We start from the raw sequence: 27429 nt of genomic DNA on the forward strand, positions 1-27429 counted from the left end.
TCGTCAACTCAGCTAGCATCTCCTCGTGTTAAGTAATCCTCGCATCTATAGTTTGCATCCTAGTGCCATTCGCCATCGTTTAATCCACAGGTTGCAGGTTTGAGAGCTCTGATACCAATTTTCAGGAACTCACTTAGTTAATGAAGAAGTCAATAAAGTTTTGGGACAATTTTCTCTGTTGTATTGAAATGAAACAATTGCGATTACGGTACATTTTGTGAAGAGGAAAAGGCTTCTTGTATTTCTGTGTATTTCTTACATCCCTAAGCAAATGTATTTATACACTAGGTCCTATGACTATTTTAGGGAGGGAAATAAATTACAATCAATTTGCAATCAATTACAATCAATTAGAATAAAATTAAATCTCATTCAGAATCAAAATTTTCCTAATAATTAAGCCAATCAACACTTCTCAAGTTGGTGCAAAGATGTCACACATGTCCAACTTGCAAACCAGTGTATGAAAAGTCTGTCTGTTGAGACCCTTAGTAAACACATCGGCTAACTGCTTTTCTGATGACACATGAAACAAGCTCAAGTAACTTTTTCTTTGATGAAGTATCGATCAATTTTTACATGCTTTGTTCGGTCATGCTGCACTGGATTATGAACTATGCTGATGGCATCCTTGTTGTCACAATATAAGGAAAGTTTTCGCTTTTCAGGCAGTCTCAATTCCTCTAGTAATTTTAGTAACCAAAGAAGTTCACAGACACCCTAGAGCTATGCTTCCGCACATGATCTAGCAACTACACTTTGCTTCTTGCTTTTCCAAGTAACCAAATTCCCTCCTACGAGTGTACAGTAACTGGACGTAGATCTTCTATCATCTAAAGATCCAGCCCAATCCGCAACTCTATAGGCTTCTACTTGAAGGTGACCATGTTTGGAGAAAAGTAGACCTTTGCTTGGAGCAGACTTAAGATACTGCAAAATGTGAAAGACAGCTTGCATATGAGGATCTCAGGGATCATGCATGATCTGGCTCACCAAGCTGACTGAATAAGCTATGTTAGGTCTAGTATGAGAGAGATAAATGAGTCTTCTACCCGAAATATCTCTCCTTATCAATTAGCTCTCCAACTTTTGTTTGTAATTTGTGATTACTTTAAATGAGCGATTCTGTTGGTTTTTGCAACCTGCCATACCAGTTTCTTTTAGGAGATCCAGAATATACTTCCATTGAAAAATAAAGATTTCTCTTTTTGATCTAACAACCTCAATTCCCAAGAAGTACTATAATTTTCCTAGATCTTTGATCTCAAATTCATGTGCCAACAACTTCTTCAATCGGGCCATCTCTCCTGTCGTTACTATGTCATCAACATAAATTATGAGAAGCGTGAGTTTACCCATTTGATGTCTTATGAAGAGGATGTGAACAATATTGTTTTGTTGGTAACCGAAGGAGATCATTGCTTTGCAGAATCTGTCAAACCAAGTTTTGGGAGATTGCTTCAGTCTGTACAAGGCTTTCTTCAATTTGCATATCTTTCCTTGACTTTGTGCAGTATCAAATCCAGGAGGAATCTCCATATACACCTCTTCTTCTAAGTCTCCATGAAGAAATGCATTCTTCACATCAAATTGTTGCAAGTCTCAATCAAGATTAGCTGCACAAGACAAAAGAATTCTAATAGTGTTCATCTTAGCAACAGGGGCAAGTGTCTCTTGATAATCCGCTCAATAAGTCTGTGTAAATCCCTTAGCCACCAATCTTGCTTTGAATCTTTCGATTGAGCCATCAGCTTCGTGCTTCACAGTGAAGACCCATTTGTAGCCAACCAACTTCTTATCGGGAGGTGAAGTGACAAGTTCACAAGTCTTATTTTTTGACAAGGCCTTCATTTCTTCAATCATAGGTTGCTTCCATTTAGGATCTGTAAAAGCTTCCCTCCAATTCTGGGGAATAGATACAGAAGAAATAGACAAAACAAAGGTTCTATAGGAGGGAGACAAAGAATTATAGGAGACAAAATTAGATAAAGGGTGTTTGGGTGGTGCAAGATGTGACTCCTTTTCTGTGAGCAATAAGCACATCTAACTCATTAGGAAATGTAGATAACTCACCAGTAGAAGAAGGTTCAGCTTCAGTAGATTGCATGATGGCTTCTCCTGTTCTATTTCTCCTTGAGTAAGTTTTCAAATCATGCCTATCCAAACGCCCAATAGTCTCCTCTTGAATTCTTTCTCCAATTTCACTTTCCCCTGTGACAATGTCATCAAGAGGTCCAGTAATGAAACTAGGTAGAGTCACCTCTTCCTCCTTATTGCTCTCCCCTTGAAGAGGCGACGAGGTTATACGGAAATAGGGCTCAGATTCTCGAAAGGTAACATCCTTGCTAACAAAAGATCTCCTAGAGGGAGGATGATAATATTTGTAACCTTTCTGTGTCGGAGAATACCCAATGAAAACACACTTTATAGCTCTAGGATCAAGTTTCCCAAAATTTCTAGTGTGGACAAAGCAAATACACCTTTGGAGGAACAATATATTCATACTTACCCTTTAAAGCTTCCAGAGGACTTTGAAAATTGAGGGTTTTAAGTGGCATTCTGTTGATAAGATAGGCGGCCACTAGAATAGCATCACCGTAGTAAGGTTTTGGTAGATGCGTGGTGAACATAAGAGATCTTGCTACTTTTAACAAATGCCAATTTTTCTTTCAGCGACCCCATTTTGTGGACTATTGTAATGACAACTAGTCTAATAGACTATCCCATTGGACTCCAAATAAACACCAAGTCTTTTATCCATGTATTCACTGCCATTGTCATTTCTCAAGATTTTTATTTTAGCATCAAGGTGAGTGCAAATCATTTTATGAAATGACTGAAAATAAAAGAAAACTTCACTTTTGGCTTTTAACAAATATACCCAAGTCATCGTGTTGATTGGCTTAATTATTAGGAAAGATTTGATTCTGATTGAGATTTAATTTTATTCTGATTGATTGTAATTTATTTCCCTTCCTAAGTCTCCTTGAATGTCTCCATATTTTCTGCCAAATCAGAAGGAAAGGTATTTATACACTAGGTCCTATGACTATTTTAGGAAGGGAAATAAATTACAATCAATCAGAATAAAATCAAATCTCAATCAGAATCAAATCTTTATCAATCAGAATCAAATCTTTCCTAATAATCAAGCCAATCAACAATTACAAACTAAACAACTGGATGTAGAACTAATAAGAAAAATGGAAACTAAGCTAATTGAGATTCCATAACGAGCTGCAGATCTGTAGAAGAGAAGAAGAGAAAGGATTAGAAGAGAAAGAAGGAGATGCGATTTGAGAAGAAAGAGAGAGAATTGGGAAAATACCCGTTGGTTCAGTGATACTCTGCTCGACTAGTTTGTTGAGTTTTATAACAGACTCATCCAGCTGGCAGCATCTGAGCCTTTGAAACTCATGCAGTGAAAATTAATCTCGGCCATCGATTTAGCATTAGTTATTCTTGTACTTCCCTCCCAGCTTCGAACTCCCCTAGCGACATTTCTTTTATTGCTGCTGTGAGAAATATAGCACGGAAAAGTTTTATATTAATTATCTAAAGTGTTGTACAACGCCCTATTTATATACAGTGATTACATAATAATAGATATCTACTTCCCGATGTGGGACACTATACATGACTAACTACTTAACACTCCCTCTCAAGGCGGTGCATATAAATCATATGTACCGAGCTTGTTACATATGTAACTAATACGAGAACCAGTAAGAAACTTAGTGAAAATATCTACAACCTGATCATTCGACTTCACAAACTTTGTAACAATATCTCTTGAGTATATCTTTTCTCTGACAAAGTGACAGTCGATCTCAATGTGTTTCGTCCTCTCATGGAACACTGGATTTGACGCAATATGAAGAGCATCTTGATTATCACACACCAGCTCCATCTTGTTGATTTCTTCGAACTTCAACTCCTTGAGCAACTGCTTGACCCAAACTAGCTCACACGTTGCCATAGCCATGGCCCGATATTCTTCTTCGGCGCTAGATCGAGTAACTACATTCTGTTTCTTGCTCTTCCAAGAGACCAAATTACCTCCTACTAGAACACAATATCCAGACGTAGAGCGTCTATTAGAAGGTGATCCTGCCCAATCAGCATGTGTGTACCCAACAATCTGCTCGTGGCCTCGATCCGCGAATAATAATCCTTTGCATGGAGCTGACTTTATATACCGAAGAATGCGAACAACTGCATGGGAGAATCCATAAACTGACTTACAACACTCACAGGCAAAGAAATGTCAGGTCTAGTCACCGTGAGGTAATTCAATTTGCCAACCAACCTCCTATATCTCGTAGGATCTCTAAGAGGCTCCCCCTGTCCTGGCAGAAGCTTAGCATTCGGATCCATAGGAGTGTCAACAGGTCTGCAACCCATCATTCCAGTCTCCTCAAGAATGTCTAAGGCATACTTCCGCTATGAAATAACAATACCTGAGCTAGACTGAGCGACCTCAATACCTAGAAAATACTTCAATCTGCCCAGATCTTTAGTTTGGAAGTGCTGAAAGAGATGTTGTTTCAGATTAGTAATACCATCCTGATCATTGCCAGTAATAACAATATCATCAACATAAACCACCATATAAATACACAGATTAGGAGCAGAATGCTGATAAAACATAGAGTGATCAGCTTCACTACGAGTCATGTCGAACTCCTGAATAACTGTGCTGAACTTACCAAACCAAGCTCGAGGGGACTGTTTCAAACCACATCGTGACCTATGCAATCGGCATACAAGACCACTAGACTCCCCCTGAGCAACAAAACCAGGTGGTTGTTCCATATAAACTTCTTTCTCAAGATCACCGTGGAAAAAAATATTCTTAATTTCTAACTGATAAAGAGGCCAATGACGTACAACAACCATGGACAAAAAGAGGCGAACAGATGCTACTTTAGCCACGGGAGAGAAAGTGTCACTATAATCAAGCCAAAAAATCTGAGTGTATCCTTTTGCATCAAGACGAGCCTTAAGCCGATCAACCTGGCCATCCGGACCGGCTTTGACTGCATAAACCCAACGACAATCAACTGTAGACTTACCTAAAGGAAGAGGAACAAGCTCCCAAGTGCCACTCGCATGTAGAGCAGACATCTCGTCAATCATAGCCTGTCGCCATCCTGGATGAGATAGTGCCTCACCTGTAGATTTAGCGATAGAAATAGTGGACAAAGATGATATAAAAGCATAATGGGGTGATGACAGACGATGATAACTTAAACCGACATAATGTGAATTAGGATTAAGTGTGGATCGTATACCTTTGCAGAGTGCAATTGGTTGACTAAGAGGAGACAAGTCCGTAGTAGGTGCAGAATTTGATGTAGGACGTGAATCACCTGGGCCTGATGCTGGACGTGGACGACGATGATAAGTCAAGAGTGGTGGCCTTGCGGCTGGGGATGTAGGAGGAGCAACTGTAGACTCCTCAAAAGTATGTATATGTAGTTGTGGTTGTGATGGTGCTGTGGGTGTGGATTCCTCACAAGTAGGTACAAGTAAGACTTCAGATATATTAAAATGATCAGAAGAAGTAGGAGGAACAACTGTAGACTCCTCAAAAGTATGTATAGGTAGTTGTGGTTGTGGTGGTGTTGTGGGTGTCAAGTAGGTATATGTAAGACCTCAGATATATTAAGATGATCAGAAGAAGTAAAGTAAGGTTGAGACTCAAAAAATGTGACATCAGCTGACATAAGATATCTACGAAGGTCAGGTGAGTAGCAGCGATACCCCTTTTGAACCCAAGAATAACCAAGGAAGACACACTTAAGAGCACGAGAAGCTAACTTATCTTTTCCAGGAGCTAAGTTGTGAACAAAACATGTACTCCCAAAAACACGTGGAGAAAGAGAGTATAAGGGTGACTGAGGGAACAATACTGAGTGTGAAAACTGATTCTGGATAGTAGATGAAGGCATTCGATTAATGAAGTAACAAGCTGTAAGAACTGCATTGCCCCAAAAACGCTGCGGAACATGGGACTGAATGAGAAGTCTGCGAGTAGTTTCAATGAGATGCCTATTCTTTTTCTCTGCTACCCCATTATGCTGAGGGGTATACAGACAAGATGTTTGATGGATAATTCCTTGAGAGGTCATAAACTGCTGAAATTGAGAGGATAAGTATTCTAAAGCATTATCACTATGAAAAGTGCGAATAGAAACACCAAATTGATTTTTAATTTCAGCACAAAAATTCTGGAAGATAGAAAACAACTTAGAACGATCTTTCATTAGGAAAATCCATGTACATCTTGAGTAATCATCAATGAAACTAACAAAATAACGAAATCTTAAGGTTGAACTAACTCTACTAGGACCCCATATATCAGAATGAACTAAAGAAAAAACAGACTCTGAACGACTCTCAGCACTACGCGGAAATGTGGCTCGGGTATGTTTTCCAAGTTGACACGACTCACAATCTAATCTAGATAAACTAGGCACCACCTTCTGAAGCTTGGATAAACTCGGATGTCCTAAACTTCAGTGAATTAGGTCTGGAGGATCTGTAACTGGACATGCTGTGGAAGGATTGAGTGAGTGAAGGTAGTAAAACCCTTGTGATTCAAGCCCTGTGCCAATCGTCTGCCCCGTACTGCAGTCCTGCATAATAAAAGAATCATCAATAAAATATATGCCACAATGGAGGGCACGAGTCAACCTTTTTCTCTATTTTATTTCATGGTATCAAAGCCAACAAGAGAATTAGGGTGCTAAAAAAGAAGCCAAAACCTGCTTGTTTAAAGAATCAAACTGTTCCTGTCTGCTTTTTCTACAACTAACATATGCAAGACTAAATGGATAACCAGAGACATAAAGAACGGAATCTAGAGTGACAGAAGATGAGGGATTAGTTTGTCCAACTCCTTTTGCTTTAGTTTGGAACCCATTGGCTAAAGAAACAGTAGGAAGAGACTACGAATACACAATGTTCGACAAAAGTAATTTATTACCAGAGATATGATCAGAAGCTCCTGAGTCCATGACCCACGGTCCAAGAGTACTTGACTTAGAAACATAAGCAAAAGAATTACCAGCAACGGGAGTATCAATCTGAGCAGCCGAGGCTACTTGTGGAGATGTCTGCTTACTTGCTTGATATTGAAGGAACTCATTATATTCCCTTTCAGATAAAGAAAATTCCTGGTTACCTGTAGTCTCGGTTTGAGCAACATGAGCGTTTTTGGGTGGTCGACCATGTAAAGAATAACATATTTCACGAGTGTGTCCAAGTTTATTACAATAAGAACATTTGGATCGAGATCTCCCAAAACGACCTCCTCCGATTCTCCATAGCCTGAGATGTCCGATTTTCCATTGTCTGAGATGCGAGAATAGAGGAGTCAACAGTTGGTGGTGAGATCACTGTGCGACTGGGTGGCGCAGCAAGACGAAACAGAGAGAATAATTCATCAATTGTAGGAACCGAATGACTAGCCAAAATTTGATCTCTCACTGAGTCAAGGTCATTAGGCAATCCAGCAAGTGTAAGAACTAGAAACATCTTCTGTCGTTGCTCTTGTTGTTGTTCAACACTAGCAGTGACTGGCATCAACTTCTCAAATTCCTTCATAACTGCCTGCACTTGTCCCAAGTAAGTAGCATATCCAATTCTTGTTTCTTTAAGCTTGTCATCCGAGATATCACATCATAAAAGCGAGATATATCATTAGTGTATAAAGTACGAGCCTTCTCCCAAGCTGAATAACATGTCTGGAATGGACGAAACAAAGGCATTAACTTGGAATCAATCGATCGCCACAACAAACTACATAATTGAGCATCAATTTTCTCCCAGAGTGCTTTGGCCTTTTCATCTCCACCACTAGTCTTCTTGACTAGGTGATCTTGAACACCTTAACCCTTGCACCACAACTCAACAGAAGAAGCCCAGGCTAAGTAGTTTGAACTTCCCATTAAGGGTTCCGAAGTAATCATCAAACTTGAATTTCCAGAACCCATGTTTTTAGAACCAAAAATATGAAGCCCCAAAGACATTGTTGGACCAAATAGCACATACAATCAAGAACACTAAAAAGCTCACACGAATAGTGAAGAAAAAACACTTATCTCGCCGGAAACTGAATAGTCGCCGGAAAATAAAAAAGTTGTCGGAATTTGATGTAACGCGGATGGATAGGCTCGGAATAGCCTCGCGAGCAAGCTGTCCAAAAGAACTTATGTTAGAAACTGACCGGAAAGCAGCTCACGCGCCGGTGCATGAGGAGATCTCGCTGGAATTTTCTTCCCTCTGGTCGGCACGTGTGGGCGCGTGTGTCCGGCGGGGTTTTCTGGGGTTTGGTCACCGGAGGGTGTAGGACCCTGTGGTGGTGTTGGTTTTAGCACAACACTGGAGGGAACGTTAGATGACGCAATAAAAGTCCTAGAAGTCGCTGGAAATTGACACACGGCGACTGTCTGGCGGAGTTTTTTTTCCTGGATGTTTCTCACCAACGCTCTGACACCATGTGAGAAGTATAGCACGGAAAAGTTTTATATTTATTATCTTAAGTGTTGTACAACGCCCTATTTATATACAGTGATTACATAATAATAGATATCTACTTTCCGATGTGGGACACTATCCATGACTAACCACTTAACAGCTGCATTTCTCAAGTCATGACATGTCCACCACTATTTAGCATGGTAGTAGAGCAGATAGAGGTTTTGCGTTCAGTCTCACCACCACACAAAAGCTAAATTATTTTAATGTGCTTGGCCCAAGAAAAAGAATTAGTGCCGGCATGTGAGGGTCGTGTTTTAGACCTAAATAAATAAATAAATGGAAGTGTCTCCTCTCTAACATTTTAACTTTTAGATGAGGTGGTTCAATGCTATTCAGCAAATTTAATTTCTTTCGGAGCACAAAGATTGCTTATATCGCTTACCAAATGAGTGGAACTCATATATGTGTGCGGGTGTGCGAGCGTTCATGGGTATTTGTCAAAATACATATATTAATTTTACCCTTCTAAGTTATAATTTCAAAACTATGGTGTGACAAGATTGATACTTTCTTTCTTGACATCCAAACAGCATGGCAAACTTTACTCTCTTAGTAATGCCTCAATGAAATGAGAGTTCAAATTTCATTACTGTTCTCATTCAAAAGTTTTTTTTTTGGTTCCGCTTCTGATCTGTCTTTCGGTTTGCAGTGAGGTTGATGAATTGCAAGGAGAATTGGGAAAACATGTGAACCTTAACCAAGCTGCATTTGATTTTGTAAGAGGATCCTACATTTTTTCCGTAACAAGGATTAAATTTTCCTCCTTGACATATAGAAATCCCAAGCCGGAAAATTATTTGCAGATATAGAGGCAAGGAAGATTAAATCAATTGAGATACTGAACTCTTTGTTTATGCTGTTGTCTAACCGGTACTTTAACAGGTGGAGACCATATCAACTGAAGCTGATAAAGTAAACAGGGCATCACAAGACCCACTAGAAGGTGGAGAATCCAAACATCAAGAAGTTGTCGAAATTGATTGGGCCTCCATTTCGCAGCATAAAGATATAATGAAACAGTTGGTTGAAGCAAGATCCTTGATGGAAGCAATGGAAGAGGAACAAGTTAAGCTAATAGAAGAGCTAGAATTCACAAGGGAAGAAAATCAAAGGCTGTCTAAGCAGCTGTGTGAAACTGAAAGGGCTGGAATACAACACAGGCCTAAACCTGATAGCCATGAATCAAGAGGCTCTGTTTTTGAAAATCAGGACAGTAATGGAGACCTCTGCATGGTGGCTTTGCAAGCTAAGTTGGAGAAAATGTCCAAGGACCTTGGGGAGGCTCACTTGCTTAATAGCCAATATCTGGAGGATCATGCATTAAAGTTGTCAGAGGAACACCAAACTGAGTTAGTGCGTGAGGAAGTTGAAACAGAAACAACTAAAGCGATTCTTCATATGCAGGAAGAGATTGTTGCAATGAAGTCCGAACTACAGGAGAAATTATGCTTAATGGCTGATGAAAACATGAGTTTAAAGAACAATCTGGAAGCTAAAGAGGAAGAAATAGAGGCGCTGTGCATGGAATGGGAAATAGCAACTTTGGAGCTAACATCCTTTCTAGTAGATGGCTCTAAGTCCCTGCGAGATGCTTCCTCCCACATAGAACATATAGCTTGCTCATTTCCTGACATCAATGCTTGCATTGGTGGACATGTTGAGAGAGCTGCTAAAATTTGTGTTGAGAAGGAAGAAACCATTCTTTTGTTAAGAAGGAGTTTGGAAGAAGCACAACGGGTCATATTGCAAATGGATGAGAAATTGAATTCTCTGAAAGGTGCAACAATGGCTTTTACTCAAGCTCAGCAGTTAGACAATGAGTCAAGCGACAAGGAAGCATTCCAGCTAGTTTCTTCTTTAGATGATCAAATCAGTAGGTTGGAATCTGTAGAAAAACATCTGCTGCACAAGGGGAACCACACCGCTGAGGTTCATGCTGCTTCATTTTCTGCAAATGATGGATCTGATAGTCTTGACAGAAACCTCACAAAAGGAGACAGTTCAAGTGAAAGTGTATTAGCATTGATAGCTAATGAAAATAATATTGAGTTGGCAATGTTAAAGCTACTGGAGGTGGAGAATGCTGTAAATGCTCTTTGCTTTGATGCACAAAACTATCTGTCAGGCCTCCAATCAGACGCCTATAAAATGATTTGCTTGTGCAAGGAGTTCAATCAAGAATTTCTAGATCTTATCCATCAGATGAGGAATAAGTTCTATGATCTAATAGAAAATGGTAGTTCTCAGTACCATGCAGTTGGATTTCCATCAAGTGATACCAGTAAGCTTCATGACCATAACAAACAGCAGAAACTGCTGCATCAGATTAGGTATGAACTTGTTGAAACAAACGAGAAACTGAATCACATCACAGCAAATCTTAGCAGAATTTTGAATTTGCATCTATGTCCTGATACAACTGAGGATCCAAGTGAATCAGATGGATGGACAACTGACTGTTTGGCTTCATGTTCTAATCTTTCAACTGAAAGTGTTGCTTCAGGAAAAAGGTCAAATACATCTCCCCACAGTTGTAATTCACAAAGCATACCGAAGAATTTGAATCTAGAAGGCACAACACTACTGCATTTGAGGAGGGATTTTAAAATGGCATATGGTGCTTTTGCCAAAATAAATGCTCAGTTTTATTCCGTTTTCAATGAGAAAGGAGAGGGCTCACCCCCAGTGATGTATCTCTCTGATTCAGCTGAACTTGCAAAACTGAATGACCAGCAGCCAATCAAGAATCAACAAAATGAAATAATTCAGGGTCATAAAATGATGATGCATGGAGCTGAATTTAGCTGCAACTACAGGAGAGAGGTAATACAGATGTCAAATAGTTTTTCAATAAACTTAAATTGAATTCTGAAACTTAACATCCTTTTATCGCTTAGGTAAGAAAAGAGGTCAAATTGTTGTGGTTTTATCTTTGTATTACTAGATAAAGTAGTTCCCTGCTCTCGTAAGTTCTGAAAATTTACTATTGTTTTCTTGGGGTTCATTCTGAGCTTGCAGGAAGAAACTGGTGACGAAATCACTGAAGAGAAAAACTTCTTTAAGAAGTTTGAGCTCGCCTTCTCAACCATCAAAGAAGTAGATTACACGTTAAATACTCTGGTTAAAGTGAATGAAAATGAAAAAAAATTGACTTCTATGTTGAGACAAGCAGAAGAGGAATTACTGGAGCAGAAAGCAAGCTTGGTTGAAGATGTCAAACAACTTAAGTCCTCCATTCGACAGAGAGATGAAGAAATAGGAATACTACAGGATGAGGCCTGTTGCAGCTTGCAAGAAATTTCAAATACAATGTCCTTGCTTGAAGGGTCTTTCTTGGATATGCAAAAAGATGTGGAGGAATTTTTGAAAACATTGTTTGCTGATGCTTTTAGAATGGCAGAAGAGACACTGAACCTCATTAGCAACTCAAATTTATTACTAGAAGGTATTGTTTTTGACACTATGAAGAATGGGATATCCTCTACTGTGCTATACCGTTGCGAAGCTATAGATTCTATACGTGACTTGGGGAGAAGTTGCGGAAGTTGTAATATTGGCATGATAATGGATAAAGAAGAACTGGATGGAATTACAAGCTTTGGAAAAATGGAGGATAAAGAGTTGGGTTTAGACCAGATTAACAGCAAAAATGAAAATTTGGAGCTTAGAAAAGAATTGGAACGAAAAGAAGCTTTGCTGAAAGGTTTGCTATTTGACATTAGCTTATTGCAAGAATCAGCTTCTAGCAGAAAGGATATCACGGATGAAGTTGAAAAGTTAATTGCAGCTTTGGATCAAGCTCAAAATGAGTTATCTACTAAAGAACATCAACTAGATGAAATGCTCATTCAGCACAGAACTCTTGAAAATCGGCTGAAAGAGATGGAGAGTGATCTATTTGCCTCAAAATCTGATCTTGAAGAGACTAGAAGAGAATCGGATACTTTCTCAAATCAAAACTCTGAGTTGAGAGCTCTTTTAGATGATCTTTGTCTGAAGAAGTCTCAAACAGAGGATGAGTTGGAAGAACAAAGAGAGATTGTGAAAAGCCTAGAAAGTGAAATTCTTCGGCTGACCTCCTCTGCAGAGAAACAACTGATACCATCGATGACAGATAAAGATACAGAAGATGATCTCAAGAGGGTTACTGGAGAAAAGAACCAGCTTCTTGAACAACTCCGGTTCCTGCAAGACAGGCTTGATATGGCATGTTCACTAGCTGATGAGAATGAAGCTATTGCTGTACAAGCTCACCAGGTTTGTATTTTCTGAAGAATATTTAACTAGTTAAACTTTGATGGACATGTCCTGCACTGATGACTTACTTCTTAATTTACCAGGCATCAGAAGCCAGTAAAATGTATGCTGAACAAAAAGATGAGGAGGTTAAGATTTTAGAACACTCAGTTGAGGAACTTGACGGCACCATAAATGTACTGGAGAATAAGGTAAGCCTTTCCACATTTTAAATATGTTCAGACTTGAAAATGCCCACTGTTCATTGGCCCCTGGCAAAATCAGGAGTAGTGCAACTTTTTAATTCAAGTTGAGCTCTCCTTTAAATGTGGAATGAGCAAGCTTTATTCTGTTGGTTTGATGTTAAGAAATTCAGGTCCTTTATTTTATCCCCTTTTTGAGGTACATGAAATGGAAGAAGAGGTAGAAAGAGATCGCCTGATTAGAGATTCATTAGAACTGGAACTTCAAGCGCTAAGAAAAAGATTATTAATGGTTGAGAACTCTCGAAGTATGGACATGAAGAGCTCAGGTGAACTGTCCACAAAGGATCAATTTTCGAGGTCAGAAAGTTCATGTGGTTTAATTGCATACAGGATGATTTGATACATAACCATGATATGGTATATGATGTGACATTGATCAAGAAACTATATGGCAGGTTCGTGGAGCCTACTGAGGTTTATTACCGAATAGGAGATCTTGAAGAAGAAAAAGCAGAGCTAACTAAAGAGGTAGGTTCTTGTGTCACAGGTTGATTTCTTTCATTATAAGACTTTTTGTCCAGCCATATTTTCCACATAATACTTAGCTTTGGTTTATATGCTGTAGATAGAACAATACAAGGAATACATTTCAGAAATCTTGTTGCACGCCCAAGCCCAAGCATCACAGTATCAACAAAAGGTATTGTAAAGCATAGCAAGTCCATATAACCTATAGTTGTGAGCAAGTAAATAACAAAATCAAGTAGCAAAACCTCTGTATCTCTAATTCGTTTCTCAGGACGAGATTTCAAAATCCACATTTTAAGCCTAGTGCTAGGGAATCCACTGAATTTACTTCAGGCATTAAAATTAATTCTGCAAAGTGAAACTTATGCTGTGGCCGAGGGTCTATCAGAAACGGCCTCTCTACCCCCCAGGGTAGGGGTAAGGTCTGTGTACACACTAGCCTCCCCATACCCCACTCGAGGGATTTTACTGAGTTGTTGTTGAAACTTATGCTGTGAGTTTCTACTTATGGAAAATCTTTGAATATTGCCCATACTAGACTTAAAAATTTCTTTGGACTCACAGCTTTTTATGGGAAAGGAATTTATAATTACAATTGGAAAGGAAAAACCATTTACAATCTTCTAATGTAAGTTCCACGCTAGAGACTGCACAGTCCACTTGGAGCTGTAGCCAAATCTCTGTGCCGTAGTTTTCTGTATGGTGATATGATGCTTATAAATATGAGACAGTTACCAGCTCTCATTCGCCATTTATGATATCAGTACAAGGAGTTGGAGGCAGTGCTGCATGGACTTGAAACTCACTCATTAAACACACTAAATGGAGGACCAACTTCAGATAAGACAGAGAAGTGCTCAAGCTCAACCAGGACAAGAGGTTCAAGCTCACCTTTCAGATGCATTTCCAGTTTGGTTCAGCAGATGAATAGTGAGAAAGACCAGGAACTGTCAGCAGCTAAATTTCACATAGAAGAGCTAGAGGTGTTACAGGCTCAAAAACAGAAGGAGGTATGTACTTTTAGATAATAAAGTTTTTCATGCAGGAGTCATATATTAGACATGGTAGCTGCAGAAAGCTAATGCCTTTGCTCGTGGGGTGGTTCCTAAAGATGATACTTTAGCAACTTTTGGGATATTGTAAATTTAGTAATCCACATCAACCTTCAGTCTGAGATGTTATCACGAAATCATATATAAGCATGAATAACAATAGCTTTTACCTGCTCAGTTCAAATCTCATCAGTAACACTATGTAACGTGTTCTCATTTCCTTAAGCCTTGGTGTGCAAAGTTACTTGGTACTTGTACTGGTGGGAGAGTGGGAGGTAGCAAGAACCAGGTGGATTCCTAAGGTAAGATTAAACCAGACACCACCGTTAATGAAAAAGAACTGCCATTTTACTGCTAAGCTCTACAAAAAAATGGGGAATTCTGTCACTGTACATATTTTATATGTTGCTCCTCCTTAATAGGAGTAAAGGCTATTGATATATATTTAAGAACTTGTGAAGTATATTAGCAAAGATCTAATAGAGGCAATCTATCACGACCTTGTTCCATTCCATGAACTGAAGCAATCTAAATAGGTTGCACAATTTAAGACCAAATCACGAGTGTACATGACTTAAGTGGCAGATATGCAATTGTATCTCATCGCCTGTTGATATATCTACTTCTCATTTCAGAAAACCAACAAAGTTACTCTTGGTTATTGTCTCAACAGTGCTATAACTATCCGTTCATCTTCTGCCCTTCCAAGTTTCAAAGAGCTCCTGCCGCTTTTATATTATAACTAGTTTCTAGGCACGCGCGTTGTGCTTGTACCTCATATTATTGGGTACCAATATAAAATAGTTTTAAAGATATGTTTGAGTTATAAAATTAAAGTCGATAAAAGAAAAAAATGCAAGTTTGTTAATCATATTTAGCCAACTCAATAAAGCAAGAACCCTGATTTATAGAAATCTTCGAATCTTTATTGGAAATTCGCTATATGAGTTATGTACTTGCTTTACAACTCCAAACAAGCATGCACATTCTAAGAAGATGGAGAAATATCTTTAACATGAGGAATCACAATTAAAACATGAAAAAATATCTCTAAGCTTCTTTGCAGTGAAAATATATGGCGTTTAACATGACCATGCTTATCTTTGATCTTGGAACAATGACGCAAATAAAAATAAATGTAACAAATAAATCAATAATTTAAAAATATCACAAAAGTAAAAGAAAAGGACGAAGATGTTATGTGGAACATCAATACATCAAATATTGATATCAAGTAAAAACAAACAAAAGACATAAGCTAAGAGTGGTTCACAAAAGAGGAAAAAGGAAAGTAAGGACAACAAACAGAAAAAATAGCTTTGCTGTTACACAAATTGAATCCATGAGATCTCATCATAAGAATATTTTAGTCAAAAGAAATAAAAAGGAAACTACTAATAAGTCATAAAAACATCAAGCATAAGCATTAAATTATATTTCTTCATTACTATGCTTCCGAAATGTACATGGCATAGTATGTCTAATTTCCCATGCTATGATACTGGATGTATTATAGAAAGTTCTTCATCTAAAAATGTCATTGCAAAACTAATGGGAGTAAATGAATTCTCAGGAAAGGGAAATATAAAGCCACAAAAGTTGATCCAAACAATTCTTTGACTTTTTATCTCCCATTCATTCCAAATGTAACCTCCCCCGCCCATTCAGTCGTCCTATATTTCCTTGTATTAAAGATGGAACTTTTAATTGCCACATTAATATTTCATGATCTTTAGTTGTGAATTCACACCATTTGTTTTTTTTTTTTGACAAAGAACACCATATACATTGAACATATTTTTAATGCCAACATAAGTTTTCCTACCACTCCAAGTTAGACTTTATAATCCAACATCAAATATCTGAAATTAAAAAGTTCGTATAGAGGAATAGAAAGGAGGGAGAAAGAGGCGTAAAGCATTTAATGAGAGATATTTTAGAGGGTAAATTAAGAGGGTGATATGGTCATTCAATTTCTGAAGGATATTTTAATAAAACAACTTCAACTAAAAGTCCTCGCATTTACAATATAGTATGATTTGATATGATTACTCTTTCTGCACATATTTATGACTCTATCTGTTGTCAGATTTGTATGCTGAACAGTAGACTGGCTGCAACAGAAAACATGACACATGATGTAATTCGGGATTTGCTTGGTGTCAAGCTGGACATGACTAGTTATGCAGTATGTTCCCAACTAAAACCTCTTTATTTTCTTGTGTATTTCTGCTTCTGCGTTTTAAAGGACTTTTTTTCTGTATGTTCTAGAATTTGATAAAGCAGTATCAACTGCAAAAATTTGTAGAGGAGGCTCAGCAACAATCAGAAGAGCGCATTGCAATGGTATGCTTAATAGGAAACAAATACTTATTTTCATTGTGAGCCTTACACTGGTTTATGTTATTACAGGAGAGACAACTTTCAGATCTAAGGAGACAAATTGATGATCTAGTTGAAGAAAGAGAGAGGTAAGTTACTTTGTCTTCCTCATTCTTAAATTTAACCGGTACTGAGTAGACAAGGAATGATATGTCATATTAGTAGTATGATTGGCAGTGGAGTGTCTTATTGAATGAGAGGCCAATCAATTAAATAGTGTTTCTCTTGGAGTTACTCAAATTATCATTCAAGTTCTTCCAGAAAGTGCATAGGATTGATAAATCTTCTAGTATTTGAGAATAACCAGTATAATATTCTACTTAGATTCTGGTTGTAGGATGCTATATGATGGGTTCTGACTATTTACCAATTTTTAGATACATTTTGAAAGTGAAAAAAAGTGAGGCAGACGTGTTATCATCCCAGATGTGCATAGAACAGTTACGAGAACGTGATCAGTTGCTGACTGCTCAAAATGAAATGCTGACAGTATGAACTTTTCTTCTCTTGCCCATATTAGGAGATAAATGTTATACTGGTGCATTAGTTAATAATGATATTGCTGTTCCATTTCCCACCGTGTTCACAGATGGATAGAACCAACTTACAGAGAAAAATTGTGGAACTGGATGATATGGTTAAAAGGCTCTTGAGAAGACAGACTCAAATGGGTGCCTTGGCAAGATTGAAAGAAATTGATCTTAGCCAAAGGCTGGGTTGTCCTCAGAAGTTGGTTTTAGGAGCAAGGGACAAACTTTCTCTGGCTCATGAGGCGGATAACCTTGGTACACGTGACAACCTGAATGGTTGTGGTAAGGAAACAAAATTGAGGTGAGCTCAATATAGGTTTGGCATGCGGGAGTCTCTGCAAGACAGCTCCTATGTATTACAAGGATAATCAACTGCCAAGCAAAGAGAGCAAAAAGCCTAAACTTGTCAATCACAGGCAGTCTGCTCAGAATCAAGTTTCATAAGTTCACAAAAGCAAATATCACTAATAGAAATTCGGAGCTGCAGATAATGGTTTAATGTGCATATAATTGTTAGTATTATTTTGATGGAAGGTAATTATCAGTTGTATCATATACTATATGTATTTTTTTCTTAGGTTGGGGTGATATTGGCTTGTTGAGTGTCTTTGAGTCCGTAGGAAAGTGGTGACCAACCTCCTTCCTGAACAGCCGGAATTGGGACAGAGCGTGTGGTTATTGTCATAGCACAAATTCTAAATGTTTGTAATTATTTCTGTAATTACATATCAAAGGCAATCTATGCCGATACGAACTACTTCAGAATTGAAGTGTAATTGGTGTATATTAATTGGTGTGTTTACTACATACGACCAGATCCCCATCTCTATTTTACAGCATTTTGTACCTTTTTGTTTTGTTTTTATAAATAATAAAAGTATTGTCCAACTCTATAAACTTCTGAACACATTACATGCGTGAATTTGAAAAGAAGCACATGAACTATGCAGAGGAGTATCCCTTGGACGAAACCTGAAGTATCTAGAGCACATGCAGGCCCTCATGCACCACACATTCGCAAAAGGTGTTACAGATGGTTGCCGACCCTCTTATTATGTAGGCAATGACAGTTGAGGGGGACTGCGCTATAATTGATTATCCAACTGAACCTGAGGTACTGCATTTTTTGAGTGAGTAAAAGAGGAGGACGTCCTCAATACACTATTGAGAATGGCCTGATGTGACTAAAGAATATTTGCGTAAATCCCTGAAATAACTATTGCTGTTTGGATTTCTACGGACTTATAATATCAATGTGACGGTGATTGATCGTTTTGAGTTTTAGCATTTTGTTAGGTGGTTTGAGACTTTGAGTAGCTTCATAAGATGTACTATGACTTGCGTGTATGGTTGGTTTTGATGTTCGATTTTGGTGGAGTGATTCTTAATTTGGAAGCTTTAAGTTGGAGGAATTTATCAAGGTTTGACTTTAAGTAAACAATTATAACGACCCGACTTGTCGTTTTAAGAATTTACGTCCCGTTCAGTGACTTAAGGTCTCGAGCAGCCTCGCAATATGTATTATGACCCGCGTGTGTGGTCGAGTTTGATTTACGGATGATTCGGAGAGATTTGTGACACTTAGTCCCTGAGATGGAAGCTTAAGTCTTAGGATTTTTACCGTAGTCGGAACTGTGTGAAGACGACTCCGGAATAGAGTTCTGTCGGTTCCGTTAGCTCCGTTGGGTGATTTTGGACTTAGGAACGTGTTCGGATTGTGAATTTGAGGTCTGTAGCCAATTTAGGTTTGAAATGGCGAAAGTCGAATTTTTGGGAAGTTTGACCGGGGGTTGACTTTTTGATATCAGGGTCGGAATGCGATTCCGAGAGTTGGAACAACTCCGTTATATTATTTGGGACTTGCCTGCAAAAGTTTACGTCATTCCGGGTTGGTTTGATAGGTTTCGGCACGAGTTTTAGAAGTTGGAAGTTTTGGAAGTTCATAATTCGATTCGATGCGCGATTCGTAATTCCGGCGCTGTTTGATGTGGTTTGAAGCCTCGACTAAGTTCGTATAATGTTTTGGGACTTGATGGTATGTTTGGTTGAAGTCCCGAGGGGCTCGGGTGTGTTTCGGGGTGGTTTCGGACCAAATTGGAGCTGTTTGGACTGCTGTTGCTGAAGTCTGGTTTCCTTCTTCGCGAACGCGAAGGGAGTCCCGCGTTCGCGAAGAGGAATTTGAGGGACTGATGGTTTGGTCTTCGCGAACGCGAAGCTGTGGACGCGAACGCGAAGAAGGAGCAGGGCAAGCCTTCGCGAACGCGGCCCAGGCAACACGAACGCGGAGAAGAAAAGAAGATTAGGGCCTGGGGTCGTTTGGCCTTCGCGAAAGCGAAGGAGTTGGTCAGCTGGTCATCGCGAACGCGACAAGGAGTTCGCGAACGCGAAGAGGAAATGATGGGGCAGAAACAGTTGGACTTCATGAACGCGACGAGGAGGTCGCGAACGCGATGAAGGATTTGAGACAGTTGGGTTTTGGCCTTCGCGAACGCGAAGCAATGGTCGCGAACGCGAAGCAATGGTCGCGAACGCGAAGCAATGGTCGCGAACGCGAAAAAGGCCTATCTGGGCAGAATTAAAAGTTCCCAAAACGGGGGTTTGAGTTCATAACTCAAAATCAAATTTGGAGCTCGGTAGAAGGCGATTTTTGGAGAGATTCTTGCGTGGGTGTTTGGGGTAAGTGATTCTTATCCAGTTTTGATTAATTTCCATGATTATGTCTTTTAATCCATCATTTAATTCAGATTTAGTGGAGGAAAAATCAAGATTTTTGTAAAATCTTCCAAAAACAAAAATTTAAGATTTGAAAGTCGAGTTGTTATTGGAATTCGATAAAATTGGTATGGTTGAACTCGTATCGGAATGGGTGTTCGAATTTCATGAAAATTATGTCGGGTTCCGAGAAGCGAGTCCCGCGTTGACTTTTGTTGACTTTTTGGAATAAAATTTTAAGTCGACATATTATTATCCGGAATTATTTTCGATGAATTTTAATAAAGTTATACAATTAATTTGGATAAATTTGAACGGCCCGGAGGTCAATTCAAGCAAGAAGGCGATTTTGGAATATCGGCATAACTTCAAAGAAGTAAGTGTCTTGCTTAACCTCGAGTGGGGGAAATTCCCCTTAGGCATTGAGTCTTATGTGCAACTTGGTAATTGAAAACCATGTACGCGAGGTGACGAGTACATACTTGGTTTATATGTGCAAATTTTATTGAGTTAAAGTCTTGAGCATATTGTGTAGTAAATTGGATAATTGTTGGCATATATTTAATCATCTACTTGTCGTGCCTAAATTCTTGTTATTGACTCTGTTGTTATATGACAATGTGATGTGATTATTATTTGATTATTTATGAAATTTCGTGAATTTGCTAGTTTGATAATTATTGAAATTTAATTTCATTCTGCAAATAATTAATTAAATAAGCTTAAGAAGAGGTGTTTATATAATTATTAAAAATTTGATCTTTTATGAAGATTTTGCTTTATGTTGAGTAAATTCTATCTCTATTGATTTTTTTGGGTGTTGTACATATTGTGTGGAGCATTTGGCTATTTGCTGTAAAATTAATTGACTTGGTTGTAGCTTTGGAACTCGATTATGGTCAGTGGCAAATTGTGATATGAATTGTTGTATTGTGTTGTGGATTAAACACTCTCCTTGACATTATTTATGCTTCCTACCTTGCTTGTTAATGATATACATGTGCTTGGTGAGGAAGAGTGTAAAGCACGAAGGGTGATGTCGTGCCATTTGAATTATATTATCATGTGAGGGAGAGTGTAAAGCACCAAGGGTGATGCCGTGCCATTGAGAGTGTAAAGCACGAAGGGTGATGCCGTGCCGTTTCATTTATATTATCAGGTGAGGATGAGAGTAAAAGCACGAAGGGTGATGCCGTGCCGTTTTATTTATATTATCATGTGAGGATGAGAGTAAAAGCACGAAGGGTGATGCCGTGCAATTATTTTTATATTATCATATACTCATGGCACGAAGGGAGTTTCCGTGCAGGAGAGAACGAGAGACATACATTATATTGTGATATTTTTTGTTGTGTATGCATTCATGCCTTTACCTTGAGATGTTATTGTGCACTTATATTTTCTATGTGACTTGTAGTCGTTGTTGCTTCCTGTGTGCCTCTACTTTATTCTTTTTATTGTTATTGGCACTTCTCCCACTTAGTTGGTACTGTTGTATGTATGTACTGTGAGAAAGATATAAATGCACGAAGGGTGTTACCGTGCCAATTGATTTGATATATATATATAATATTGGGGTGAGAATGAGATAAGTGCACGAAGGTATTGCCGTGCCATTTGATGTGATGTGTTGAATATATTTCTCGCGCCATGAAAGTTAAATGAGGCGTCACATGGTGACTTTTATTCGAAAAAATTATATTTGAAAGATATTTACTTGAAAGAATTATATTTGAAAGACATTTACTTGAAAGAATTATATTTGAAAGACATTTACTTGAAAGAATTATATTTGAAAGATATTTACTTTAAAGAATTATATTTGAAAGATATTTACTTGAAAGAATTTTATTTGAAAGATATTTACTTGAAGGAATTATATTCGAAAGATATTTATTAGAAAGAATTTTTATTGAGAAGAGATTTATTTGAAAGAAGTCTATTTGAGAGATATATTTATTTGAAGAAAGTATATTTGAGATATATTTATTGAAAAGGGTTATATTCTAGAGACTTTCATTGAAAAAAAACTTATAGATAAAAGATGTATATTTTGAAAGGCTTGATTAATTGGTTGTACCTGTGTTTATTATTCGTTTGAGTAATATTTATGATGTTCCTGTTGCCTTGCTGTTTAAATCACTAGTCGATTGGTGTTGCCCTTTATTATTATTTGTTTCATATTATTTCGTATATTATATTGCACAAGTTATTAGACTAGTGAGTGTCTTGACTGTACCTCGTCTCTACTCCATTTAGGTTAGTCTTGATACTTACTGGACACCGCTGTGGTGTGCTCACTCTACACTTCTGCACATTTTTGTGCAGAGCCAGGTATTGAAGATAACGGATTTGAGCAGAGTTAAAGCGGGATCGTAAGGATTCAAGGTAGAGCTGCTTGGTCGTCGCAGCCCCTTGGAGTCTTTTCATTTCATTGTACTGTTAACTTGTAATAAAACAGTATTGTATATTCGGTCCTTGTGATCATTCTATGTATTCAGTTAGAGTTCGCGACTCAGTACTACCAGTCTTGGGAGGTTGTATTTCATATGATTCCGCTGTTAGTTTTGGTTACTTATTTAATTAAAAAAAATAGCTTTAAAAGGTAAATGAAATCGGCTTACCTAGTCTTAGAGACTAGGTGTCATCATGACGCCTGTGGTGGGATTTTAGGGCGTGACAAGTTGGTATCAGAGCTCTAGGTTCATAGGTTCTACGAGTCACGAACGAGTCTAGTAGAGTCTTGCGGATCGGTACGGAGACGTCTATACTTATCTTCGAGAGGCTACAGAACTGTTAGGAAATTTCCATTTCTTTCATTCCTGTCATGCAGAATTTATTGAATTTGGAATTTGAACCTTTATATCTCCATTCTCTCACAGATGGTGAGGACACGTGCTACTGGGTTAGCTGAACAAGCATCCGCACGTACCGCTAGGGATGCAAGAGGCCGGGACCGAGGTAGAGGCCGAGGAAGGGCACGTGCTGCGACTAGAGCACCTGTCAGAACAACAGTTAAGGAGCCACTAGTAGCTCCATTTGGGAGACAGGTACCAGAAGCACCTGTTGTTACCCCCGGACTTCAGGAGACCTTAGCACAGTTCCTGAGTATGTTTGGTACATTAACTCAGGTGGGATTGATCTCTGTTGCACCAAATATTTCACAGATTGGGGGAGTAGCTCAGACTCCTACCACAACTCCAGAGCAGCAAGTTCATGATGGTCAGGTTTCGGGTGTAGTACCGGTATAACCTGTTATTCCGGTTCTGCCTGAGGTCAGGCCCGAGGCATCATAAGAAGAACAAAAGAGACTTTAAAGGTTTAAAAAATATGATCCACCAACTTTCAGTGGCACAGCTACAGAGGATGCACAAGAATTTCTAGAGAATTGTCACCGTATTCTCCGCACCATGGGTATTGTGGAAGTAAGCGGAGTTGCCTTTACTACATTTCAATTGTCAGGCGCAGCGTATCGGCGGTGGAAAATCTATGAAGAAGGTAGACCAGCCGATGCAACACCACCAACTTGGACTCAATTTTCGGAAATGTTCTTGAAAGAGTTTGTTCCCCAAATTCTCCGAGATGCGTGGCGCACGGAGTTTGAACGGTTGCGTCAGGGCGCTATGACCGTGTCAGAATATGCTATCAGGTTCAGTGAGTTAGCCCGTCATGCACCTATCTTAGTTCCTACAATCAGAGAACGGGTCCACAGATTCATTGAGGGGCTCGATTATGATATTAAAATATGCATGGCTAGAGAGTTGCAAACTGATGCTCCATTTCAACAAGTAGTGGAGATTGCAAGGAAGATTGAGGGTGTTTTAGGCGAGGAAAGGAAGTCTAAGGAGGCCAAAAGGTCTCGAAGATCTGGAGGATTCAGTGGGTTTTGATCTTCAGCTAGAACCCATTATAGCGGAGGCTCGAGCAGTCAGTCAGCTCAGTCCGCACATCATATTACTTGGAGTGCTCCAGTTTATAGTGCACCACCGATACGAGATTCTTACAATGGTTATTCCAGTTATCCGGCACAGACTCAGTACGAGCAGCCGCGACCTCAGAGGGGTTGTTATGAGTGTGGTGATACTAGGCATATCATGATAGATTGTCCAAACTTGGGAGGGGTGGATTTCATCAGAACACTCCAGCTACAAGCTTTATTCCAGTTGATACTCCACGTGCACAGTCAGCTAGAGGTGGAGGACAGGCGGGTAGTGGGCACCTAAGAGGTGGAGACCTGACCCGTTGATATAATTGCTATGATTTGGCTGAGGTCAATACACGAGATGGTGACGTTACAGGTACGATCCTGATTTTTGTCATAAAAGGATATTTTCCCATAATTTGATTCGGTTTCGAATATTAAGGTGAGTATTATGCTCCACTTATGGGTGAGCTTCATAAAATTTTGACCCACTTATATGTTTATCCCTGTTGGGAGATTTCAAGATGTGAACCCGTATCTGTCATTTTATTTTATACACCATAGAGGGCTATAATTCCAAAAGTAATTTTTTATTATTCATTATAATGGGTTAAATGTGTTTCGGAATAATTGATTCCAATTTTTTTATGAATTATATGCCCTACCGGTATGAGGGTTCATTATATGTTGTGAAAAATTATTTATGAAATATATTGAAAAGAAGAAAGAAAGGAAATTAAAAATTTCAGTTGGCACAATGTGCAACATACATGTGATTCGGAGTTGAGGACGAGATCCTCGCATTTTTATATGATGTGAAATATTTAAATCGGGCTGCAAGCCATGATGGAAGTTATGTAAGGACGAGGTCCTTGTGGTGAAATATTTATGAATTTAAAATTTTCCCTTTGTGAAATTTAATTGTACAATGGTATTAATAAGGAGTCATGCCTGTTAGGCTTATTTGATAATTCTTGTATATTGTTCTGTGCATATTCAGCCATTTTGGTGCTGTAAACATTGGATTTTAACCTATGAGATGAGTGCCCAGGTGGCGTTAAATGTGACTCATTAACCCGAGTAAACAATCACGAGGTCTTCATGCCTTACATTCTGTTGTAAGTGTTGTGAAAATTCAAAATGAGGTGGTGGTTAATATGAGATTATTTGATGATGCTGGAATTAATTATGAACAACTTTTAAGACCAGAGATGTGGTGATGAGCATACATATGATGTGCTTCATGTACTGATATCATTATGATAATGCAGTGCTTGTAATGCTGAGACTAGTGTTATTGATATATACCTTGTGGTATTGTGTTGGGTTGTGGATGTGTTGTTAGGAGTTATTTTGGTGTTACTCTGGCAGGTGGATAGGCCCAATTACAAGGGAGACTCTGCCGAAATTTCTGAAAAATTTGGGAGTTAATAAAAATTTGGAGGATTGAGATTTGCAAAGGAAGAGATAAGTTATGTTATGTGTTATAGGGCGAATGATCCTAAGCGGGGAATAATGCAGCACCCCAAAGAAAGTTTTAAATTACTTCAACATTATCGAGAAAATTAATGTGTGCATAGGCACGAGTTGCTATAGCCAGTTGAGACTAATACTGTGTGTTGTTGTGAGAAATCAGGCCTTTTGAAAATATTGGAGCGTAAGAAAATGGCCTTAAAGTTTTTCAAGTATGGATAAAAGAAATAATCTCAAATGAGATGATTTTGTCACGCTTATCTCAAATGCAGTAGCGTAGAATCCACCATGAGTATATGTGTAAAAGTAAAATCATCAATATGGTAACCGCAGAATAATTCTTAGCACGTTCGAGGACGAACGTTTGTTTAAGAGGTGGAGAATATAACGACCCGACTTGTCGTTTTAAGAATTTACGCCCCGTTCAGTGACTTAAGGTTTCGAGCAACCTCGCAATATGTATTATGACCCGCGTGTGTGCTCGAGTTTGATTTACGGATGATTCGGAGAGATTTGGGACACTTAGTCCCTGAGATGGAATCTTAAGTCTTAGGATTTTTACCGTAGTCAGAACTGTGTGAAGATGACTCCGGAATAGAGTTCTGTCGGTTCCGTTAGCTCCGTTGGGTGATTTTGAACTTAGGAGTGTGTCCGGACTGTGAATCTGAGGTCTGTAGCCAATATAGGCTTGAAATGGCAAAAGTCGAATTTCTGGAAAGTTTGACCGGGGGGTTGAATTTTTGATATCGGGGTCGGAATGCGATTCCAAGAGTTGGAACAGCTCCGTTATGTTATTTGGGACTTGACTGCAAAATTTGACGTCATTACGGGTTGGTTTGATAGGTTTCGGCACAAGTTTTAGAAATTGAAAGTTCATAATTTGATTTGATACACGATTCGTAATTCCGGCATTGTTTGATGTGGTTTGAAGCCTCGACTAAGTTCGTATGATGTTTTGGGACTTGATGGTATGTTTGGTTGAAGTCTCGAGGGGCTCGGGTGTGTTTCGGACCAAATTGGAGTTGTTTGGACTGCTGTTGCTGAAGTCTGGTTTCCTTCTTCGCGAACGCGAAGGGAGTCCCGCGTTCGCGAAGAGGAATTTGAGGGACTGATGGTTTGGTCTTCGCGAACGCGGCCCAGGCAACGCGAACGTGAAGAAGAAAGGAAGATTGGGGCCTGGGGTCGTTTGGCCTTCGCAAATGCGAACGCGAACACGAACACGAAGGAGTTGGTCAGCTGGTCATCGCGAACGCGACAAGGAGTTCGCGAACGCGAAGAGGAAATGATGGAGCAGAAACAGCTGGCCTTAGCGAACGTGACGAGGAGGTCGCGAACGCGATGAAGGATTTGAGGCAGTTGGGTTTTGGCCTTCGCGAACGCTAAGAAGGCCTATCTGGGCAGAATTAAAAGTCCCAAAAAACGGGGGTTTGAGTTCATAACTCAAAATCAAATTTGGAGCTTGGTAGAAGGCGATTTTTGGAGAGATTCTTGCGTGGGTATTTGGGGTAAGTGATTCTTATCTAGTTTTGATTAATTTCCATGATTATATCTTTTAATCCATCATTTAATTCGGATTTAGTGGAGGAAAAATCAAGATATTTGTAAAATCTTCCAAAAACGAAAATTTAAGATTTGGAAGTCGAGTTATTATTGGAATTAGATAAAATTGGTATGGTTGAACTCGTATCAGAATGGGTGTTCGGATTTCATAAAAATTATGTCGGGTTCCGAGAGGCGAGTCCCGCGTTGATTTTTGTTGACTTTTTGGAATAAAATTTTAAGTCGGCGTATTATTATCTGGAATTATTTTTGATGAATTTTAATGAAGTTATACAGTTAAT

The 27429-nt window shown here is 38.8% G+C and overlaps 1 protein-coding gene across 2 annotated transcripts in view; it reads left to right on the forward strand.

Moving 5' to 3' along the window:
- Positions 1-18290, forward strand: part of LOC107821617 (kinesin-like protein KIN-12C) — a 36972-nt gene extending 18682 nt beyond the window's left edge. Inside the window, exons 18-30 of one of the 2 annotated variants that reach the window (XR_012698674.1) lie at positions 9197-9263; positions 9430-11370; positions 11566-12804; positions 12888-12995; positions 13186-13346; positions 13445-13517; positions 13619-13689; positions 14282-14527; positions 16659-16757; positions 16841-16915; positions 16982-17040; positions 17329-17440; positions 17541-18290. Coding sequence is in view for 1 of the 2 variants with exons in the window: in XM_075229587.1 (XP_075085688.1) it covers positions 9197-9263; positions 9430-11370; positions 11566-12804; positions 12888-12995; positions 13186-13346; positions 13445-13517; positions 13615-13689; positions 14282-14527; positions 16659-16757; positions 16841-16915; positions 16982-17040; positions 17329-17440; positions 17541-17786 (4501 nt within the window). In the remaining variant the exon portion in view is untranslated. Of the gene's footprint in view, positions 1-9196; positions 9264-9429; positions 11371-11565; positions 12805-12887; positions 12996-13185; positions 13347-13444; positions 13518-13614; positions 13690-14281; positions 14528-16658; positions 16758-16840; positions 16916-16981; positions 17041-17328; positions 17441-17540 lie in introns of both variants that reach the window. The other variant, XM_075229587.1, reaches the window with a different exon arrangement.
- Positions 18291-27429: the final 9139 nt, after the last annotated feature.

The sequence above is a fragment of the Nicotiana tabacum genome, chromosome 14, assembly GCF_000715075.1.
Source record: "Nicotiana tabacum cultivar K326 chromosome 14, ASM71507v2, whole genome shotgun sequence".
In the NCBI taxonomy this organism is placed as follows: Eukaryota; Viridiplantae; Streptophyta; class Magnoliopsida; order Solanales; family Solanaceae; genus Nicotiana; species Nicotiana tabacum.